The sequence below is a fragment of the Neopsephotus bourkii genome, unplaced genomic scaffold (assembly GCF_033783945.1).
Source record: "Neopsephotus bourkii isolate Nb327-2 ecotype Australia unplaced genomic scaffold, CSIRO-AGI_Nbou_v1 NB_1132, whole genome shotgun sequence".
NCBI lineage: Eukaryota > Metazoa > Chordata > Aves > Psittaciformes > Psittacidae > Neopsephotus > Neopsephotus bourkii.
The window spans coordinates 440,520-462,777 of record NW_026901618.1 but is presented as its reverse complement, the minus strand read 5'-3'; the positions used below and the strand labels follow the sequence as shown (position 1 = coordinate 462,777).

The following is a 22,258-nucleotide window of genomic DNA, read 5'->3' as shown; positions in this document are numbered from 1 at the left end:
CATTGCAGCTGACTCAGAATATCTTGGGACAATACTTTCCAATAGCACTGGCCAGGCAAGTAGCCTTGCCTTTCAGCAGTGACTCAATATATGCTGTGACTCAACAACAGAAACTCAGAACGTAAAAAGGCTAATACAAACAAAATCTACATCACTACTGAAACAGGGTCATACCTTCAATATTAAATAAAAATACTGTAAATTTTCAAAGATTAGCAGGAGGAATTCAGAAGACACTTAGAAGAATCCTTTTCCTAAAGGCTGATGATCTGTGTCTTCACTGCCTACCTCCCAGAAGTTGCAAAGAGATACAAATATTTAACTTGAGGTTATAATAGACAGCAGAAATGTCTTCTTTTTAAATAGCAAAATACTACTTCCCTTCCTCCCCCATTTTGTTGTGAGGCCAGGTCAAAGAGCAGGCAAAAGATCAACACCATGACTTACCAGTAGCCTACGGTCACTGTTACACAATACCTATGCCTATGTTAAAATTCACATAGAGAAGCTAGCCAGAAGGGATGTCTTTAGATATCACTTCACATCTGAAATCCAGACCATCAGCTGAGTTATAATTCAGAGATTAAAAAGAAAAAAAATCACAACAAAGCCCACTCAACTGCTGTTAAAGCTGTATGCTAACTCCTCAGACATTACTGGTTCAGACCCCAGTGAACATATGGTCTGAATACAGGACACTCAAATGCCTTGGAAAGACACTGACAACTAAGTGATAATTATTCAAAATATCTTATTCAAAATTACTTCCTAGTGTAAACCCTGTAAACAATATGTAATTTTATACAATGATTGAAAGGGAGAAAGAAAGGGAGAAAGAAAGGGAAAAAGAAAGGGGGAAAAAAAAGGGAGGAAAGAAAGAAAGAGAGAGAGAAAGAGAGAAAAGAAAGAAATGAAAGAAAAAGCTAGTGCTGGCAGCAAAGTAGGAGAAAACTCATGCTTGCTACAGTTGATTCTTTAACAGCTCATGCCTCCAAAACAGAACTGGCAGTATTACTGAAGAAATTACGTTGATTTAAGAACTGGAAGAAATTTCCTCCCTTCTTCAAACATAGGTGGTTGGGGTTTTTTTCCAGACTGCACCAAATAGACATTAGCAATGCTCTCACAAACTAGCAGTTCCACCCTATTACTGTTGTTCTGGTGCCCCCAGATGGTCATCTGGCTTTACTACTAGCTGAGGCTCAAAAAAACTGACAGCGATGCTCAGATGAAATCCCCAAACGCTCGTATACCAATTCATCCAGCTGGACCCGAGCGATCTCCAAGCCCTGACACAGCTACCGACACTGCAGATTTCCCATACCTGGTGCCCCATGCAGAGCAGGTTCTACAACCAGACACTAACCACCATCTGAACCACTTGCCAGCAGAGCACTTTGGATAAGAGCAGAAAGCCCTCCAGGTCCACCATACTATCTTATAGTACAGTTGATTGCATAAATCAGCCAGATTCACAAGCACAGACACTACTTCCAGGGTCTCTGTAGAAAACCAACTTATATTAATCAAGCTGAGGCATTAATCAGTCAAGCAGCTAAGACACAGAGATACCCAGCACTGTCTGTGTCTTCCTTCCCTTCCCTGGTCACAGCATCCCACTATCACATGACCTAGCATGTCTAGACAGTCCCCATTTCATACAACACTCAGTTTTGCACAGCAATGTATCCCGTCCCAGCTCACCAGCACAGCCCAGTCAGTCTCACCTCTGTGCCTGGCAAAATCTTGGCGCAGATTCTCCTGGAAGGCATGCTAAGGCACATGAAAAACAAGGTGCTTGGTGACAGCCAGCATGGCTTCACTAAGGGGAAATCCTGCCTGAACAATTTGGTGGCCTTCTATGATGGGGCTACAGAACTGATGGACACGGGTAAAACAGTTGATGTCATCCACCAGGACTTCTGCAAAGCTTTCAACACTGTCCCACACAACATCCTTGTCTCTAAATTAGACAGACATCAATTCGACAGATGGACCACTCGGTGGATAAAGAAATGGCTGGATAGCAGCATGCAAACAGTTGTGGTCAATGGCTCAATGTCCGGCTGGAGATCAGTAACGAGTGGTGTCCCTCAGGGATCAGTGTTGGAACTGGTCTTGTTCAACATCTTCGTCGCTGACATGGACAGTGGGATTGAGTGCGCCCTCAGCAAGTTTGCTGATGACACCAAGCTGTGTGGTTGGGTTGATACACTGGAGGGAAGGAATGCCATCCAGAGGGACCTCAACACGCTTGTGAGATGGGCTGATGCCAACCTCATGAAATTTAACCATGGCAAGTGCAAGGTCCTACACCTGGGTCGGAGCAATCCCAGGCACAGCTACAGGCTGGGCACAGAAGAGATTCAGAGCAGCCCTGGGGAGAAGGACTTCGGGGTGCTGGCTGATGACAAAATGAACATAAGCCAGCTTCAGTGTGTGCTTGCAGCCCAGAAAGCCAACCGTATCCTGGGTTGCACCAAAAAGAGCATGACCAGCAGGTTGAAGGCGGTGATCCTGCCCATCTACTCTGCTCTTATGAGACCTCACTTAAGTATTGTGAGCAGTTTTGGTGTCCTCAACATAAAAAGGACATGGAACTGTTGAAACAAGTCCAGAGGAGGGCCATGAGGATGACCAGGGGACTGGAGCACCTCCCATACAAAGATAGGCTGAGAAAGTTGGGGCTGTTCAGCCTGGAGTAGAGAAGGCTGCATGGAGACCTCATAGCAGCCTTCCAGTATCTGAAGGGGGACTATAAGGATGCTGGGGAGAGACTCTTCATTAGGGACTGTAGTGACAGGACAAGGGGTAATGGGTTAAAACTTAAACAGAGGAAGTTTAGACTGGATATAAGGAGGAAATTCTTTCATGTTAGGGTGGTGAGGCACTGGAATGGGTTGCCTAAGGAGGTTGTGAATGCTCCATCCCTGGCAGTGTTCAAGGCCAGGTTGGACGAAGCCTTGGGTGATATGGTTTAGTGTGATGTGTCCCTGACCATGGCAGGGGGGTTGGAACTTGATGATCTTAAGGTCCTTTCCAACCCTAACTATTCTATGATTCTATGATATAAGGAAGAAGTTCTCTATTGTAAGGCTGGTGAGGTACTGGAATGGGTTGCCCACGGCAGCTGTGAACACTCCATCCCTGGCAGCGTTCAAGGCCAGGTTGGACAGAGCCTTGGGTGACATGGTTTAGTGTGAGGTGTCCCTTCCCAGGGCAGGGGAGTTGGAACTTGATGATCTTAATGTCCTTTCCAACCCTAACTGTTCTATGATTCTATGATACATCTTCACCTCCAACAGTATCATCACAGAGATTTTAATCAGTGGTCTATAAATCGGCAGTTCCTTCTGTGAATCTATCACAACCTGACTATGCTTACTGTAGCCAAAGGAAAAGGTTGGTCCCAATCACAGAGGGTGTTTCAAAAGACTTAATTTCAAAAAAACTTCAGGCAGAAGAGACAGATGAAAGCTTAAAGTTCTTTAAAAAAAGATTAGATGGCCAAAAGCTACAACCCTTCAATCAAGAAAGGCAGCTTTATCTAAAAGCCCATCCTGGTTTATTGGCAAAGTGAAGATAGCAAAGCAATATTTAACAATTTGAAAGGGGGAAGTGGATCATATTGCAATCAATACAAATGTGGCATGGAGAAAATTCATCAGAAGGAACAGTCCTGTCCTTGATTGAATGGACTAAGGAAAGAAAAAACACTTTAGTATGTACATTCTGGACTAGTGAAGCCCTACCTACGATTAGCCATCATTAAAAATGCAGAAAAAGGCAGAGGTCTTCAATAAGCTTTTAATTTTGGAAGGGGGGATTCCTGACACAAATCTGATGAACTTTCCAAGCCATCTGCAGATATTGGGATGTTAAAAATCTATTGAGGACAAATTTTCAGACCTAAAGGCCTGGATGGCTTTTACCCAAGATTAAAAAAAGCTGACTGAATCTTTGGATAATTTTGAGGATACCATGGAAATCTCAGAAAACAAGCACCAGTACTGGAAGTGGTAAGGAGAAAGACCTACTGAAATATGGATGCTTAAACAAATATGAATATAAAGTTTAAGAAATACTAAAGAAATACTCATACAGGATTTAAATTTATAATAAATTAAAGGGTAAGTATATATAGTCATTATGAAATTGATAGAAACAGATTAAAAATCTAGTCTTTTGTGTTCAGATACATTTATATCTTTGCCAAACACCATTTTTGGGGTCAGGTTGTTTTCATTATTTTGCTGATATTAGAAGTTTTCTTGATTATTTACGTGCACTTACAGCATTAACAAGAAAGCTTTACACAAGCCATTTAGATGAAAAATAGTAGGAAGAATTCACACAGCAGCAGCACAAAAAAGTTAGACCCATACAACAGCAATACAGTAAAACTAAGCAAGATTTGAAAACTAGCGTATCTCCATATGTAGTAAACAGGGCGTCAATCAAATGGTGCTGCTAGCAACACTCCACAGAGATCAAGATTAGCTTTGATGATAGTCCTCATTGTTAGTTTTCTGGAAGTCAATGAATGACAGCTGATACAATTTGCAATTGAGAGACTTGCAAAAGGAGAAAACGGAGGGAAACAAGCCATTGCACAGACCTGGAGGGCAAAAACCTGCTCTAGCAATAGCTTTTTTATACAGCCAAAATGTAAATTGTGCGTATAAAAAAAAAAAAAAACAACACAACACAAACAGGTCAAAATGGATGAGTATGCTAAAAACAGTGACTCAGAAAAGACTGTAGCGGTCAATAGTAAAACAAAATTCATATGAGCTTCATTTGAATCACATATCAGAAATCAAGAATACTTCCTAGGAAGAAACCGATTTTTCTTCAATGGCTTTCACTGTACATCAGAGCCAAAATCAGCTTTAAAAAGATCTATCAAGAGACAGACTACAAAAATTTATAATTAGGTCATTTATGTAGACACTTTAAAACAGTCAGGGCTGCTCTTAAACACATATCCCACATCCTAGGACCACTGGTTAATCTGGGACATCAGTCTGTTTTCTGTGTGCCAGTGGGGGAAAAAAAAGGCAAAAGCAACAACAAAAAATCCCCACAGAAGATGTCTTGACAATTTATTTTGCTCTTGTAACAGCCATTTACACACACAATATAAGTTTTCATTTCAGCATTCACCATTGCAACATGTGTATTTTACAAAGCCTTATCAGCTTGAGCTCCAAAAGTAATACAGTGGAAGAAAAAAGTTAGTATGTTCCACAGTTTTATAAACAAGTGCACAAGCATTAAAGAGGCAATTTCATTGCCACATGTGGAAACTCAGTTGCTGGCAAACGGTACCTAAGTTCACTTCTTTTTTTCAGACATAATGAAAAACTGTAAGGAAGCTGATGACACACACAGAAATTATTCAATGGCAAATGAAGATTTAAAGATGTGAATCTGTTTAGTTTATCAATAAAAGAATGAGAGGTGACTTGATAATAGCTTATATGCATGTGAAAGGGGGAAAACAGTACAGAAAGCTATTTTTGAGTGGAAAGGTACTTTCTCACCACCTTTTTTCCTCCTTTCTCAATCAACCTCCTTTCATACAGGAAGTCTAATTAGCCATTAAAAAAAGTGCCAAGGAAAATGGTAGTTTCACTGTTCCTTGATATTTGCCAGTCAAGAATAGATGCCTTTGCTTCTACAAATAGAAATTTGCTTCTGCAAAAGTCACCTGACTACCCAGAGGAAAGTCCGCAAAATACAGAGGTGGCCATGTAATTCCTTTTGCCCTTACACTCTTTATGGTCATAGGCTTCAGTTTTATGGCTAGATGGAAATCAACTGCAAACATGTAAATTAGTTTATTTATTTTCATAAGTCAGAGGGAGCAACCTGAAGCTGTTGTTAAACAATGGCTAAAACATTCCTGTCTGGCAGGCACATTTCAGTTTCAGTGTACTTTCAAAAGGAAAAGGTAAAGCCAGCTGGTGCCTTCCCACAGATCTCCAGACCAACTGCAGCTGGCTGATCTGCTGTGCCCAAAGGAGGGAAAGCAGAGAACTCCATCCCCTATTATGATGCATCTCTCCCAGCACACTTGGGTCTGCTTAGAGGGTAAGTGCACAAACACTGTACTGGTAAAGAGCTGCTACTGCAGGAAGCAGGAGGCAAGGATCGAGAAAGGCAGAAAGTGTAACAGCTTCATTGGTCTTCTTTGGCAGAGAGCATGCTTTACTCTGTGGCACTTGTCGTCCTTATTTCAGTACCCAAAAAAATGCTTTTTGGAATACCAGGAACAAAGTAAGGACACTTCCATGCACTACTGCGCTTTAAAAAGTATCTGCATAAGCTGTTCAACATAAGCAGAAGTGTAAAGCCATAAATGCTTCATTTGTGCCCTAAGGAATCCCCACTAAACAAAACAGTTCTTTGATCAAACTATTTGCAGAACTGGGTATGTTTGTCATTCTTTTCTAGAAATGCTACATATGCGCAAGTGCCCACATCCTTGGCAGCTCCACCCAATGTAGGAGTTTCCCACTTAACACCTGATTTAACAAATACAGTGAAATATTTTCCCAGTTAGGTTAAGCCTACAATAGAAGTTTACCTTTCCTGCAAGGTAAAGTAAAGATTTCGACTGTTAAGCAGCTTCTGTTTTCTGTCTGATAAGGCAGAAAGATATTGTGTGTTGTTTTCCATCAAATACATAGGAACTCATGCTGTAGGGGTCCGTTAGTTAAGGGCAAAAGTCAAAGATTTTATTTTCCTTCTGTCCATCTCCCCATAAAATGGCCAAATTAAAAAAAAAAAAGAAATAAAAAAATCACTGTGCTATTTATCTTGTCATTGCTATTATTGCACTACAGCAAATTCATTGCTGTTATTTATTAAACATGCCAAAACCAACAGAATGCTAGGAAACACTTGATTCATTCAGAAACCTCAGCAAGTACCAGCTGGCAGGTCACGATGCCACTAGAAAGATCTGTAACTGAAGGAAACTTTATGATGTAGTGTAGAAAGGGTTCATTTAAAAAGCTGCCACCCACAGACCACACTAGCTCTCATTATTCATTCATGAGATATTCATTTAGCCCACCTGCAATTTCCAATATTCAAGTACCTTTGTAAGATATTTAAAGCATTCAGAGAAGCTCCTGTTACCACACCTTGCAGATGGAGAGGCTGCACTAAAAAAGGTGCCAGCCAAGAAGTGGTGGCTTCCATTTCAGATTTCAGTTTTGCTGTGTACAAAAGCAAAAAAAAATAAATCATTCACTAACAATGACACAACTGATGAAAGTAATTTTTGTTTGGCCGAGTTCTGTGCTTTCACTCTCAATGAGATTAATCCTATGCAAAGGACCAATGGGAGGGGCAGATGTTAACTTTTATCCTATACATATCCTTCAGCATTGAAATACCAATTATTAGCAGGGTTTAGGAATATATATAACCATCGTGGATCAAGCCAGGGGTTCTTCTGGGCAGTCACCTCATCAATCCCTAGTGCACACTAAAATGTTAACTGCAAGTGCTCATCTAAGAATCATCTGTTATTTCCTCATTTGCATTCTTCAGTTATCACCCCATTTAATTCAAACTCCCACTATATAACAGAAAAGATAAAACTCCTGATTCTCTGAAGTGTATATCTAAATCCTCACAGCTCAGACAGCAGAAGGAAGGGCAGCCCTAGAAGGTGAAACAAGGCAAAAGGTGAAACAATATGGTGAAACAAGAATGGGCTTCAAGGAGCACCACTGCCCACCAGGAGATGGGACTGATCTGGGCTGCATGGCTGCCTTGCCACCTCTAACCCCAAGGGCTCCACATGAGACAGTATTCCTCACACCACCACAGTCACACCATGCAGCTCTGGCACAGGAGCCCAATGATCACATCCTAAGAAAGGACCAAGGGTCTCCGTTTTGCCAGGCTTCCTACAGTTTCATTCCAATATTTTTTTCTGTCAGTAGGATGTTGCAAAAGCCAATCTTCCTTTCACCATCTATGCATAGGAATAGAATTTATCTCTTGTTCAAACCACAGAGCAACAAGTCCACAAAAAACTTCTGTGACTGCTTTTTTTCCTGAGACAAAACTATATATCCTCCCCATACCTACACAATACCACTTTTGCATCCCCTGAGTTGCAAATTATTGCATTGTCATCACCAAGGGACCAGTTAGAATCCTTCAGAGAGCCCCAGGGCTTCTCATATGTAAGAAGTAAATTCAGAGCTGGCTTGCAGACCAGCTCGATAGACACAGAGAACACGTACAGTGCCCCTGTGGGACCATTCTGTAAGCACCCAGCAGAGAGGAGATAGCAGAGAACTGAGTACTAGAGACACTCTGAAACGCTGATGCCTCTGAATGACTGTTTTTCTCATTTACAGAAAATTAGGAGGTGGAAGGGGAAGAAAAGGGAGTTCATTGTTCCCTCAAATGCCAGATAAAGTAATTTAAGTCAGTGCATTAAAATATGATTACCATTTATTAGAAAAAGAAATTATGATCGGGGAAGAGACAGCTTTTATTCAGGTAAAATCTGAGCACAGAATGAAACTTTTAGTGACCTCATGACTCCAGTACTTAGACATTCCTAGGATGCTTCAATTATTGAATTCCCCTGTGATGTATATTAGGTTTCATTCTGATCCACAGGCTATTAAACTTGATCTATGACACTTCCAGAAAAAGCCACAGTTTGGAGTTCAGCCTGTAACTCAAAACGTTTTTTCCTTCCATCATTGCTTATTAATGTGAACTGAGAGAGCATAATGAAGGGGTGCACAGATATGCAGAAGCACAGTGCTTCTTTAGATGAACATAGTCAATAGGGTCAACTAGAACTAAATTAACTGTGCTGAGTGTCTTCAAACTGTTTTCTTATTAAAAGCAGTTCTCTTCATAGGCAGCTACAAAAGGCCATTTAAAATATTAGTCAATATGTTCCAACTCCAAAATGTAGCAAAGGAAAGGAGGAGTAATTAGTCCTATTTAAGCAGAGAAAAATATATGCTGTTTGGGCAAATAAGTAGCATGTAGACAGGAATCTGGATGAACTAGCTGAAACCAACAAAAGAGTACAGCAATTTACTGTAGCACAGAATGGAAAATATTTGACTGCAAACAGCTAATAATAGATACTGCATTTTTTTCACAGAATAAACCATAGATTTAGAGGACACAATTTCTTGGAAAGTATGTATTTGCAAGCAATAAGGTTCTGTTTGCTTTGTAGGGTTGTGGGTTTGGGTTTTGGTGGGGTTTCTCATTTTGATCTTTTGGGGTTTTTTTTCTTACCTAAAAGTATCCAAAGGCTATTCAGATAACAAAAATGTTGACCATGTTTAAGAGAAACTGGAGCACACAGACAACAGAAGCTGGAGAAATGGACTGACAAGAACCTCACAAAGTTAAAAAAGAAATACCAAAATCTGCAACTGGCAAGGAACAACCCCCTGCACCAAGAAATGCTGGGGGCCATCCACCTGAACAGCAGCTTGGCAGAAAAGGACCTGGGGGGCCTGATGGACACCAGGTTGACTGTGAGCAAGCAACATACCCTTGCAGCAAAAGCAGACTGTTGGTATCCCAGGCTGCATTAGAATGTCACCAGAAGGCTGATGGAGGTGATCCTTTCCCTTTACTCAGCACCAGAGTACTGTGTCCAGCTGTGGGCTCCCCAGTACAAGAGAGACATGAACTTACTGGAGTGCGTCCAAGGGACACAAGGATGGTCAGGGAACTACAGCATCTCTCCTTTGAGGAAAGACTGAGAGACTGGGGACTAGGGACTGGGGCCTGTTCAGCCTGAAAAAGAGAAGCTGTGGGAGGAATCTTAATGTACACTAATACCTGAAGGGAGGGTGCAAAGATGATCCAGGTTCTCCCCAGTGGTGCCCAGTGACAGGACCAGAGGCAACTGGCACAAACTGAAATACCAGAGGTTCCCTCTGAACATCAGGAAACACTTTTTCACTAAGGGTGAGTGAACACTGGCACAGGCTGCCCAAGGAGGTTATGGAGTCTCCACCCTTGGAGATACTCACAAGCTGCTTGGACATGGTCCTGGGTAAGTCATTCTAAGTGCCCCTGCTTGAGCATAGGGCTTCAATATAAATTCCAATATAAACTGCTCTGCGATTCTGTTTAGTTTTTCTGAGATTCTAGTTACTTCAGTAATACTATGCCTTATTCTACCTTCTCCAAGAATAATTTTCATTTACATGATCCCAATATTTAAATACATAAACATATGTATGTGTATGCATAAGCATACACACATTTACATTCAAAAATTGCATATCAACAGTTCTAAAAAGTCTCACAGTGTTGCATTACATTAAATATGAAATTTTTAATTTCTACAGCAGTAATGAACAAAAATGCACTATTGTTCTGTGTGGCAACATGACTCCAAGAACTGCTTATTTTTCTTATACTATTGGGAAATGACAAGAGGTACATGTTGAAGTTTCTTAAGCAAAAAAAAAAATAAAAATTACAAACTCTTATATCTATGCCTTTTTCCTTATTTTCTTTATCTATAAAATACTGATAATTCATCAAAATGCTCCAAATTAGGAGCACTTAGATCTTACTTTTTCAGTTCTTCACAACACAAGAGACAATGATTTTCTGAGGTTTGTCACCAACTGCCTGACTAATTTATATGAATTCGGCCTCTTTGACTGAACCTCAAGAAAAAAAAAAAAACAACACAAAAAACATGTGGATAACATGCTGTATCTATTTGAAAGCCATACAAATAAAATAGTACTCTTCATTCATACTGAAGTAGCAAGAAGCACTTATGCACTGCTTAAGCACCTTTTAGTCAACTCAATTTGCAGCAATAAAGCAGAGAATGAGGTCCCGTTGAATCTCCACAGTTGATCTTCCAATTAGAAAACGAGGCTTTTTAGATGCTTCCTATATGTAAACACAAACATTTATAATGTGTGAAGCTTTTAACAATGGAAAGGTTTGAAATCCACTTTGTTTTCTATATCTGAACTGAAAGCCAGAATGACCCTCAGGTCATTTGCAAGGCAATATGCAAAATTTTTAAAACATTGAACAAGTGGAACCTATGCTTCCCCTGCAAGGGAGTAGCTCTACACAAAACGTACCCTATCATTGCAGGTGATCTGCTTTGGTCCTGAAAGAACAGTCATGTTACTTAACTAGTCCTTGTGAGATAGTTTTTAACCTGAATTAAGTACCATACTTACATATGGCCATACCACTCCTACAACCTGAGCTAGCTAAGGTACCTTCACAGCGCATTACGTACTGTAATGAAAATTCATATTCCATTGGTATCCCTAGAAGATCTTGTCCTTTACTTTGAAAGTGTCAATCTCTCATTATTTTATTTCCTCACAATATTTTTTCTCCACTTCGCCAATATCCTCAGTTTCATTTCATGCCATTGTGTGTATTACCACAAGGAGAAATGATTGGACCCTCCATTACCCTTAAAAGGATTTCAAGCAAGAAACTAGTCTGAAACCTGCTTCACCTTTGGAGATCTGGTCAATCTTGCTCTGCAGGTGGCTCAGGGAAGATGAAATTCTTGTTCAGCCTGACCGCAACATATATGGAGCTGCAGCAGACTCCCTCCTCATAGCCCTGATAGTCTCTGTAAGGCTGAGCACTGGGGATCAATAGACCCCAAGTCCCCAGTGGGCCTCGAACATGTACAGTTCAGTGTTAAGTCTGACAAAAGTTGCCCTGCATTCTCATCTAGTAAACCATACAGCAGCAAGGTCATTTGAGCTTCTTCTGTTTGTTCCAAGAACTGACTAGTTTTAGCAGCTGTGTAACACTGTACTTACAATAGAGATGTTTTCCTGCCAGATGTATTATTATTGCTGGATGGGATGCAAATATCATTTCAAGATATCACCTGGTGTTACTAGTCTGGGAAGAGACTGAGGGGTAGAACAGAAATAGTTAACTATCCAAAGGACTGAACTTAAAAGATTGAAATGAAGTGAAAGGTTATTTAGTGATGTTGATTCTTGCCTATTTTCCTCATTTGAAACTGTACCACTGACTTAAAAAAAGGATATTCCAGAATGAACAAGGCTACTTTTAACTGGAGCCCAAGTGGGTACTACCCACTTCTGAAAAGCCAGTCCAGAAGAGGGGCAAAGCAGAGGGCTGGAACAGAAATCCGCATCATTGCCATATCATTAATTACCAAAATTCTTAGAACTACAACAGAAAGCATGAGGTGGGAGCAGTTCACATCTATGCCTTGTCTTACTTCATCTACTGTAGTTACAATACAGTCATACAGATATACCTTCTTTTCTATTCCCATACGTATGTCTGATATGTCAGTCATCCCATGGAAAAGCAAGCATGAGATCAGGTCACTCTCACAAATCATTATATGTCGCTGAAAATTAAGCAGGTGTATAACCACACCAGTGTAAAATACACACTGAAGTGTAACTAGGACACTGTTCAAGATAAAATGAATTCATCCCTATTTCTCCTGATGGGAATCTGAACAGTGAATATGGCCCCTTAGTCTAGCACTACTACTTTAGTACTCAGGCAAGAATAAATATAACAGAACAAAGACATAAATTCCAGACATGAAGTCAAAAAACCAAGTATTCTATTTTAAATTAACATTTTTTTAAAAAGGTGTGTTATTTTTGTGTTCTTACAACTCAAGTCTACAGAGGACTTTTAAAACAGTCATGCTAAATATCTTTTGCTTAATTAACAGCTACAGCCACTTTTGTACTGATGAGTTATATAAAACTGCAGGATTAAAACATATTAAAAGGGAAACTGTAGAAATCCCTCATTAACAAGATACTGAAACACAGCTGTAATTTTTCTCTGCTATTATATTACACTGTACTGTTCTCATTTATCAGAGCTCAGATCTTCGTAACAATAAGTCATTTATATACAGCTAAACTACAAAGAATTTACTCATTCTGATACTGTCCATTACATATTAGTAGCTGCAAAATAAGAGATGTTGTGACTTTAACAGGCAACTGCTTATTTTATTATTAAATTTCTGAGCACCATCCTCTGCTCAGGAATGGTCACACTACAATATATGTCCTGGTCACTAATGTATTCCTCATTTTCTGGTTTTGGGGTTTATTGTGCCTCACCTGACTAAAGTCCTTGCCTACAAGCCTTGCCTTAATTGGCCTCTTGCTTTCACTGTCCAAGAATGATACATTTCTGCCCCTCCTGAATGCAGTACTGAGAATTCAGCTAGGCCCATTGAATCATGAGGATATTTTACAGCTCTTCATTCCAGGAGCTTGTGAGATAGAGGCCTATAATAGCACACCGCCTGCTGAGGATTCTGGGTTCTTCTTTCTTGTGTTTATGAACTAAAGCAGCTGAGCTAGGATCCTGGCATCCCTAAGGCTCTCCTCCTGAATAACGAATACTGGTAAGTCTTTACCAAGGGTGATTCTGACTGCAAGTTGCCTAAGGTATGACGTGGGAGTTCCCCTTCACCTCCTCTGTGTGATGGAGGGAAAATGTGCCAACTCCTCAAGTAGCTTCCTTGGGTAATTGCCTCAAGTCCTGTAGGTGAATCTGGAACTTCTCTTAATGCTGAAGATTTCCCTGACAAACAAAATTTCTTTAGAAAACCCCTACCCCTTTGGAGGTCCCCATCTGATTTGCTGAAATGACAATCCATCGCCCAGGGATGGTCTTTCTCTTAGACCTGCCAAATCAATCTCTTCCACTTACAGAAATACTTTTTTCTTGAAGTCCACAACAGATTTGTAGGTTGTTTTAAGAGAAGGCAAAAGTTTAAGGGATGGCACCATCTCTTACATAATCCTCAAAGGTTGGGGGGGGGGAGGGGGGGGGGGGAAGGGAATGCAAGGGAAACAAAAACCAAACAGACCACCACAAAACAAACCAACAACAGAACCTTTCCCACTTTCTGTTCTTTTCCAAACATATTTTTACACGATTATATAATTTCACTGCAACAAGAAAGCACATGGGATCATAAACAATTAGACCAACTTAACAGTATACAGTATTCACAAAGGACTGACGAACAGCTCCACATGTCAGTCACAATAGCATCACAGAACATTTTGGTTGGAAAAGACCTTTATGATCATCAAGTCTAACCACTAACCAAGTCCACAGTCAGTAAGTGCCACATCTTTTAAATACTTCAGGGATGGTGACTCAACCACTTCCCTGGAAAGCCTGTTCCAATGTTTGACAAGCCTTTTGGTAAAGAAAATTTTCCCAATATCCAATCTAAACTTCTCCTGGTGGAACTTTGTCTTCCTCTTGTCTTATTGCTTGTTACTTGGGAGGATAGACCAGTACCCACTAACATACTATGTATGAACATGTACACAGTTCACTACCCTGAAGGATTATACACCTCCTGTGAAGGGAAAAAAGTTGTGCTTGATCCCCTTGTCCAGGTCACTGGAAAAGATATTAAACAGGATCAGCCCAATACTGAACCCGAGAGAACACCACTTGTGACCAGCTGCCAACTGGGTTTCATTCCATTCACCACAATATTTTGGACTCAGGTAAACAGCCATTTTTTTTTTTTATTTTTTTTTTTACACAGCAGCAAGTACACTCATCCAACTTATGAGCAGCCAGTTTCTCCAGGAAAATGCTGTGTGAAATGGTGTCAAAGGCCTTATTAAAGTCCAGGTAGATGACATCCACATCCTTTCCCTTGTCCACTACATGGGTCACCTTGTCATAGAAGTTAATGATTCAGCCAATCTAACTCCCATGTACTTCTGTGTAAATCTTACTATTGGTTTTCCTGTCACTTGACATGGCCCTCCACAGGAGTTCATGGCAGAGCTAGATGCTAGAGTCAATAGGCTACTTGTTACTATAGAAATTACTTATGTAAGCCAAGTTCACAGAAATGGTTCTCTACCATTACTCTTCAAACACACACATTAAAATACTGTTTAATTATTTCCTTGTCAAAGTGTCATAAAAACTTGAAGTACAAGGATGCCAGGCATTCAAGTAATAACATTTTCAACACAAATCCCAAGTGGGAAAACACTTGCAGGGATATGCTGGGGACCTTTCTTGTGCACAAACTTTGGCTCTCTGCATTTAATCCTGTGTTTATAATCGATGTCATTTTTCTCTTATTCTTCAAAAATATAGAGGCCAAACTTTATTAATACAACCAACTGGTGGTCTTCTTTCCCCTTCACATTCAAACCTCATAGAAATTTTGAATACATAAAGAATACTGAATCAGGTCCTTGATTAGTGTTTGATTTATACCACAAAGACCACAGGATTCAGAGGTTGCTAAGGCAACACCACTTCAACTTCCTAACATTTCTGCTTTGATATGAAACCTCTCATTATATAAATATATCACAACACCAGTCAGCATGACAGGCTATTTTACAAATATACCTTCAGATAGCAGACAGCCATATTCTTCTCTTGGGAAAGGGGGAAAGAATAAGATTACTTTTTACTAAGGGGAAGAGTGGAGAGGCAAAAATGGCATTCCAAACTATATAGGCTTTAGCATGAAACTGTATCCTGAGCCCTCTAATACCGCCAATAAACTTTGTATTATTTGGCCAGAAATCCACAAAAGGACAGAAAGCAAACAAAACAAAACACCCCAAACAAATTACACAAGTAGAGTCTGTCACTGAGTTGCTAGAATTTTGAGTAATTGAAACTAACAACTGTGTATAAAAGCTACACTGCTGAAACTAAACTATTAAAAATCTGATACTCCAGCATATGTTATTTAGAGCTACAGACCAGGCAAAGTTTAGTAAAGCATGAAAGACCTATCAGGAACCTACTGACACTTTTTTAACTCCATTAACATTTTGAGGTTTAAAGTGGTACTTGCCAATATACCATTAGCTTTCTTTACTAAGCAGCATTCAATATATAGTAGCCTACCTAGAGTTACGTTCCAGGACTCTTTGGTAAAGTCAGCCTCCTGCAGGAGGAGGATTCTGTTAAAGATGGTTAATTCTTTGCCTTCTTAGTCTTCTAGACTACACTGTTTGAGGAGACCACAAGCTGATCGAAAATGCACAATGCATGGCTGGCAGTCTGGGTTAGCAACAGGATGGCAGTAGTTTCAGGTGCATCCCTCCAAACCCTTCCTTGTGCCCTAGCACCCTCTGTGAGGCCATGAGGCTTTCCAGACACTAAAAATCAGCTAATTCTACATCACCTGGAGACACTTTGGTGTGGGAAAAAATATGGAAATTGGAATGTTCTGGACTCTTTCCTTTTTTTCTTTTTTGTGTGGTTTTGGTGTGTTGTTTTTTTTTTTTACTTCCTTCACTTCCATTTCTAGCTTGCAATTTCCAGTTACACTTTTCTCTCTGTGACATACTGACTACTCTCAGCAGTAGACAAATCTTCAGGTGTGTCACAAGAGGAAGAGGAGAAAAAATACCACCAAGGGGCACATACAGTATAAGCAAAGCCATTGTACCTCATCTCTCAGTTATGTCAGATCCAGGTCAGCGACAACTGCACCCAGTTTGCAATGACATAATAACACCACCTACAAATATTTCTGGTTGAATGTACCAGCAGCTCCCCAGTTAGAGAAGAGTGGCCATTGGTATGGCTTCTACAACAATTAACCCATCAATTAGTCCCACAATTAACTGTGAAGAATGTCACTGGAAAACACCCAACACCCCAGGTTCCTTTATGGATTATGCCATCTGCTATGCCCATACTGACAATTGTTCAGGGCATGGCCTATTCTGGACCACCCAACTGCATCCAAAGCCTTGCTGTACTGTCTGTAGAACCAGCTTAACTTCACAGCCAACGTCTGCAGTAATACCAAAAAATGAGAGTGGTGTCAGACTGTAGGCATGCACAGAATTCCCAGTTTCACTAGGTAATGGAGTAAAGTACATTTACGCTGCTCTTTACTTCCCCACCATCACGTTGCTCCTCTTATCCTAAAGCGTTTGGGTGATTAGTCAAATGACCAGCTAGTGGCTGTTCCAAACCCTTCAGGCTGCTCTTTCCTATCATCTTTCTGTTTTGCATGTTGGAGACTCTGAACAGGGCTAATTTTATACATAAAGTTCAAGTCCCTGGAATTTAAAATAAACAGCCTACCACAGTGGGGTGGGGAAGCTTCTGAGGGACAGAGCTTATGTAGGACAGCTAGAAGACTGACATCAGAATGAGGTATCACACAGCAATCTAGTCAGCCCTGAGGGTTATTTTGCATAAGACTACACAAATTCTTCACAAAGCTGAGGACGTAAGATCAGAGCTACTTGCTTATCAACTTTCACCAGCACTAAAACTCACATAACTAACCTCAGGAGACAGACAATATGTTATTCTGAGCAATATTGCTGAAAGCAGTTCAATAAAATCCATTACTTGCTCAAGGGATTTTTAAGACATACATTTACTTAATTATTGTCAGATATGCAGCTCAACAAAAAGGAAAATTGATTTCTGGATAAACAGAATAACTGATGCTAAAATGTTGTATGAAAAGACAAATTGTGAATTAAAGCATTTTAATGCTCATTTTAGTGAAATCCTAGGAATATTCAAGAAGCACTTGCAATCAAAAACTGTACACATCGTCATATGCCCATCAATGACATAATACAGAAACTTCTCCAGTCTTCATCTACTTAAACATTGCTCATCAGAATGCATTCCTTCTTGCCCAGATGTATTTTGTACTGATTAATGTAATAAAATGATGATGCTGTTTGCATCAGCAATGTTAGAAGAAACTGACATCAGCTTGAAAAGTCAAGTCAGTCTTAATTTTTGGGACCCACTGCTGTTATGTCATCTGCTCACTGATACCTCTTGCACCCCGAACTGGCCCTCAATATCCAGAAAGCAAAGTAACCCCAGACCTATCCCTGTAGAGAATCACGGAAGTGAGTTAACTTGTTTCTGAACAGGCTCATTTCTGTAGTGTTCAAGAAATTCCTAGCAATGCCTAAAGCAACACACCTAGTGATCATAATCTGTTGTTTCCTCTGGGAGAGGAACTTGTGCCATTCAGTACTTTGCTCTGCTAGGGAGCTTTGGGCTGGTTTGTGGTAGATTTCTTTGTTTTCAGGCTTTTGTGAGGAGGATGAAAACAGTTATATTTTAGGATTTGGGGTTTCTCAGTGCTTCATCAGAGGCAGCATAAGAATCAAGAAAAAAGTCACGCTGCCCATAAAAAGTGTGGTTGGGATCTGCAGAGGTGCTTGGTTCTTGGGAGAAAGTGCACACAAACTCCTTTCTCCCAGAGTTCTCTCCCACAAAACTGGCTAGGAAAAATCTGCATTTCCAGCATCAGTCTACTTATATAAGTACATAAAATAAAGGCAGGCATCTACTCCCCACCCTGACTGGAAGCACCATAGAGCAGCAAAGTGGAGTATCAGTAAGTTACACTCAATAAGCCACTTACAATATACATGCTCAAAGCCATTCACTGTGCTACACCTCTTCCCTCTCAGTCCCTTCCATAGCATACATAACACAAAAGATGGCAGTTGTAGTATTAGTTCTTCTATGCTTTCTCACTACTCTTTTCTCAAACTCTCACTCCTCCACAGGTAGGTGAGCTGTTATACTGCTCCCTGTGCACGCATATACATATATAGGCCTTCCACTCTAACATGAGGAAGGAAAGCCCCACATGAAAGGATAATGACCCATCCATGCTTTGTGAAAACATAGTAAATGCAAAGCCCTTGTACCCACAGAGTGGCTATGTATGTCTTGGCAATGCAAAAGTTAAATATACTTCCCAAAACAATACAGACAGGGTTAAGTAAGACCTCACCATAAAAACACCAGCATCCATCATAAATTGTGTGTGTGTGTATGTACATACATATATACATATATGAGACAAGAGTGATGGTGAATTGAAAAATGTGGGATCTGAGCATGATATGAATGATATGGAACAAGGGGTGGATACTGTCCTGGGTTCAGCAGTATCAGCCATTTTTCTCCTGTGTTCCAGTGCTGTGTTTTTCACTTTCACCCAGGGAACAACGCTAATATCGCCGATGTTTTTAGTTGTTGATAAGTAATGTTTGCTCCCATCAAGGACATTTTGAGTCTCATGCTCTGCCAGGGAGGAGGGGAAGCCAGGAGGAAGCAGAGAAGAAAAAAGCAATTCCTGTGAATACACATCTATGTTCTAGATTAAATTTCTAATAGCAAATCCTAGGAAAAAACAAGTGCAGAACACCAAAGCTGCTACAGAGAGGAGCAAACAATGAGTTAAATTCAATTACTCACAGAATAGTTTATTCGGTAAAACATAGTACCATAGTGTCTACTGGTTTCTTAATTAAGTCTTAACTACTGATTCCCTACTAGTAACTTCAAAATTTTACTGCTGCTTTTTCCAAAACATTTATGATTTTCTACCAGGTTGGCAAAGAGTTGCCAAAACATTCAAATAAGTTTTTCCCATTGTATTCTTGTTATCACTTATGGGTTATTTAACATCAGAAATGTATTTTTAAGCACTTCATCACTTGCAGTATCATAGATTATCATAGATAATTAAAGACAAGTTCCAAGGACAACCTTAAGTATCTGAAACAAGTAATGAATAATCTGTCCAGATGAGAGCCTGCAAACAGTTTGTCTTCGCTCATTCTGCCAACTGCTACCAGCTTTGATAGTAAGATGAATACTTGTAAATGTCTTAATCTTTTACATTAAGAAAAAATATTAATTAGCCTTTTCTGAACAGACAACAAACTTCAATCTTACCAACACGTATTTAAGGGTTAAATCCCGAATCTACTGATAGGTTGATGGTGAGCAAAGCCAAGGGCTATTCTACACTCTTATCTGGCACACAGATAAATTAGTAAGCTACAGATAACACTGCATATGACACTCACCTGGTGTAGCTTCTGCCAAAACTCAGGTCCATCTTCCATTTTTCTTAAGCTCGGTGGAATGTACCAAAAGCAAACGTTTGCATACTCAGGCTAAACAAGAGAACAAAGGATTGCTTATGAGATATGACAAATTGTACAGGAATACATATTATAGCTCATCAAAGAGTTCCGCTTTGTTTTGGAGGGGAAGAAGGAGGGGAGAACCTTAGAGCTTGTATTCTTTTCATTAAAACTTTCTTTTCCAATTCAACTTCGTTTTCCCTTTTGAAAACTATAAGTAGTTCTATAAATATTATGGTTTTCATACCATCCATTTCTTTTCCTGGTGCCAGAAAAAGGAAATCTTTTGGGGTTCCTTTTTCGTTTCTTCTTCCTATGTATATATTTCATTTTTTGTTCACTACACTTTTTTCCTAACCAAAGCTTTAAGAGAGGCATAGAGAGGTAACTTACAGATTTCAAAATTGGAGCAACAAGACAAGAAAACATTTTCTTTTTTAGGTTTTTTGTTTCTTGGGTTTTGGGATGGGTTTTTTGTGGGTTTTTTTTTTGGTTGTTGTTTGGTTTGGTTTTGGTTGGTTGGGTTTGTTTGGGTTTTTTTTCAAATTAAGTTTCCTTTGATACATTTTACATAAAACCAATTTTTGTCACCATTTAACACTTGCACAATTAGTAATTTTTCTACTGAACAATGCCAACCTCCTTTTATATCACATCTCATGCAGCATACTACACAGTGATGGAATTAATGCCGGCTTTCTCAATTTCCACATTTTATAAGAATCTCAGGACCCTTGCAGCATATGTACCATAGCTTGGATATATGTATTCCAATATTTAAATAGACCTTTTGAGCAAAGACTAAGATTCCACATCTCTGCTTCCCTCCAGAGAAATTCAGCCTTTAAATTTTGCCAGGGTCTCTGTATTTCCTGCTAATTTCGAACCCCTTTAAAAAAAAAAAAAAAAAAAAAAAACACAAACAAACCAAAAACTGTACAGATAGCAATAACATGAGGAATACATGTGCCTCCTAATCCCACTCAACACCACCTATAAAACCACTCAGCAAATCTTGACCTACATTATTTGCAACACAATATTTAACTGCAGTCTAGATTATAATATGGATTATGAACTCACACACCCTTCTCTTCTCCCACATGACATCCTCATCAGTACTGCTTGAAAGAAAGAAAGTTAAAGAGTAGCTCGGTCGCACCATCTCTTTGCCTCGCCACGAATACACCTGCTATTATAACCCCAGGCAACCTCCTGAACAAGGAGAGCTCACCAGCTAAGACACATTATTTCATGAAAGGGCACTGGGAACTGATCATATCATTTTCTGCTTTGCTTCAAAGAAGGCATTAAATACAATTTAATCATCAAAAAGAATAGCACTGTCAGCAGGAACAGAGCTGTAAACCTGCCACATACTGCCACTGAATGAAATAAAGGTCAGCTTTTTAAGTCCCATTTCTTTCCCCTAAAGAGCATGCATTGAGTACACACATAAACACAGATCCTGAAAAGGCAGCAGCCTCCTCATGAGCAAAAGCACTAGCTTGCCATTATAGGGTTTATTTTAAAACTATTTAAAATCAGATGGCAGGAGTAGACAGATGGCATATATTACCATATTGCCATTGCCTATATTACCTTTTTTATTATGTCAGTTTCCTTTCACACATCAAATATACCATCCCCCTATGAATATATCATTCATCCTAGAAAAACTTAACTACCCCTGCCCATGCTTCACTCTATTTCTGGTTATCTTGTCACAGCTCTTATCAAAGCAGGTAAGCAATTATACCACAGAATAGTTCAAGATAATGTAAGCATGGATAGTATTTCCAGGCCACAGAACGGTTCCCATTACTGGACTTTCCTCACTGCATGTATCACAGGATCATATTCCTGAGCTTCTTGCCTGAAGTCCAATTTCCACTAAGGAAGGGCTCGCATAACTGGGCCTAGCAACCTCCCAGCAGTCTTTCTTTGAATTGTCACTTCCTGTTGCCCTGCACTCCTGAAAACTTTTCCTTAACCCTAGCTTAACTTCCTTCTCATAACCCATACTACGTAGCCCATACTATAGCACTCCTTCCAATCCCTCTTTTAATCCAAGTGTCCTATTCCTGCAGGAACTAAAAAGCAGTCTCCGCTCTCACTAGCATCTACAATAGGTCTGGGCTCTCTGCTACGCTATACAATAGCAGAAAATGGAGAACTTTTAAACAGACTCACTACTTTAGTAATTCTATCATGTGCTGCTGGCCCAAAATTCTTCACTCCACGTAAAGTTTCCCATGCACTTTCAAATTAGCAGTTTT

General features: G+C 39.9%; 1 protein-coding gene across 2 annotated transcripts in view; it reads right to left on the bottom strand.

Annotated features, from left to right (window-relative positions):
* Positions 1–22,258, bottom strand: part of GADL1 (glutamate decarboxylase like 1) — an 83,335-nt gene that overhangs the window by 18,703 nt on the left and 42,374 nt on the right. For both annotated transcript variants that reach the window (XM_061362637.1, XM_061362638.1), the window contains one exon: positions 19,920–20,009. In XM_061362637.1, coding sequence (XP_061218621.1) covers positions 19,920–20,009 — 90 coding nt within the window. The remainder of the gene's footprint in view (positions 1–19,919; positions 20,010–22,258) is intronic.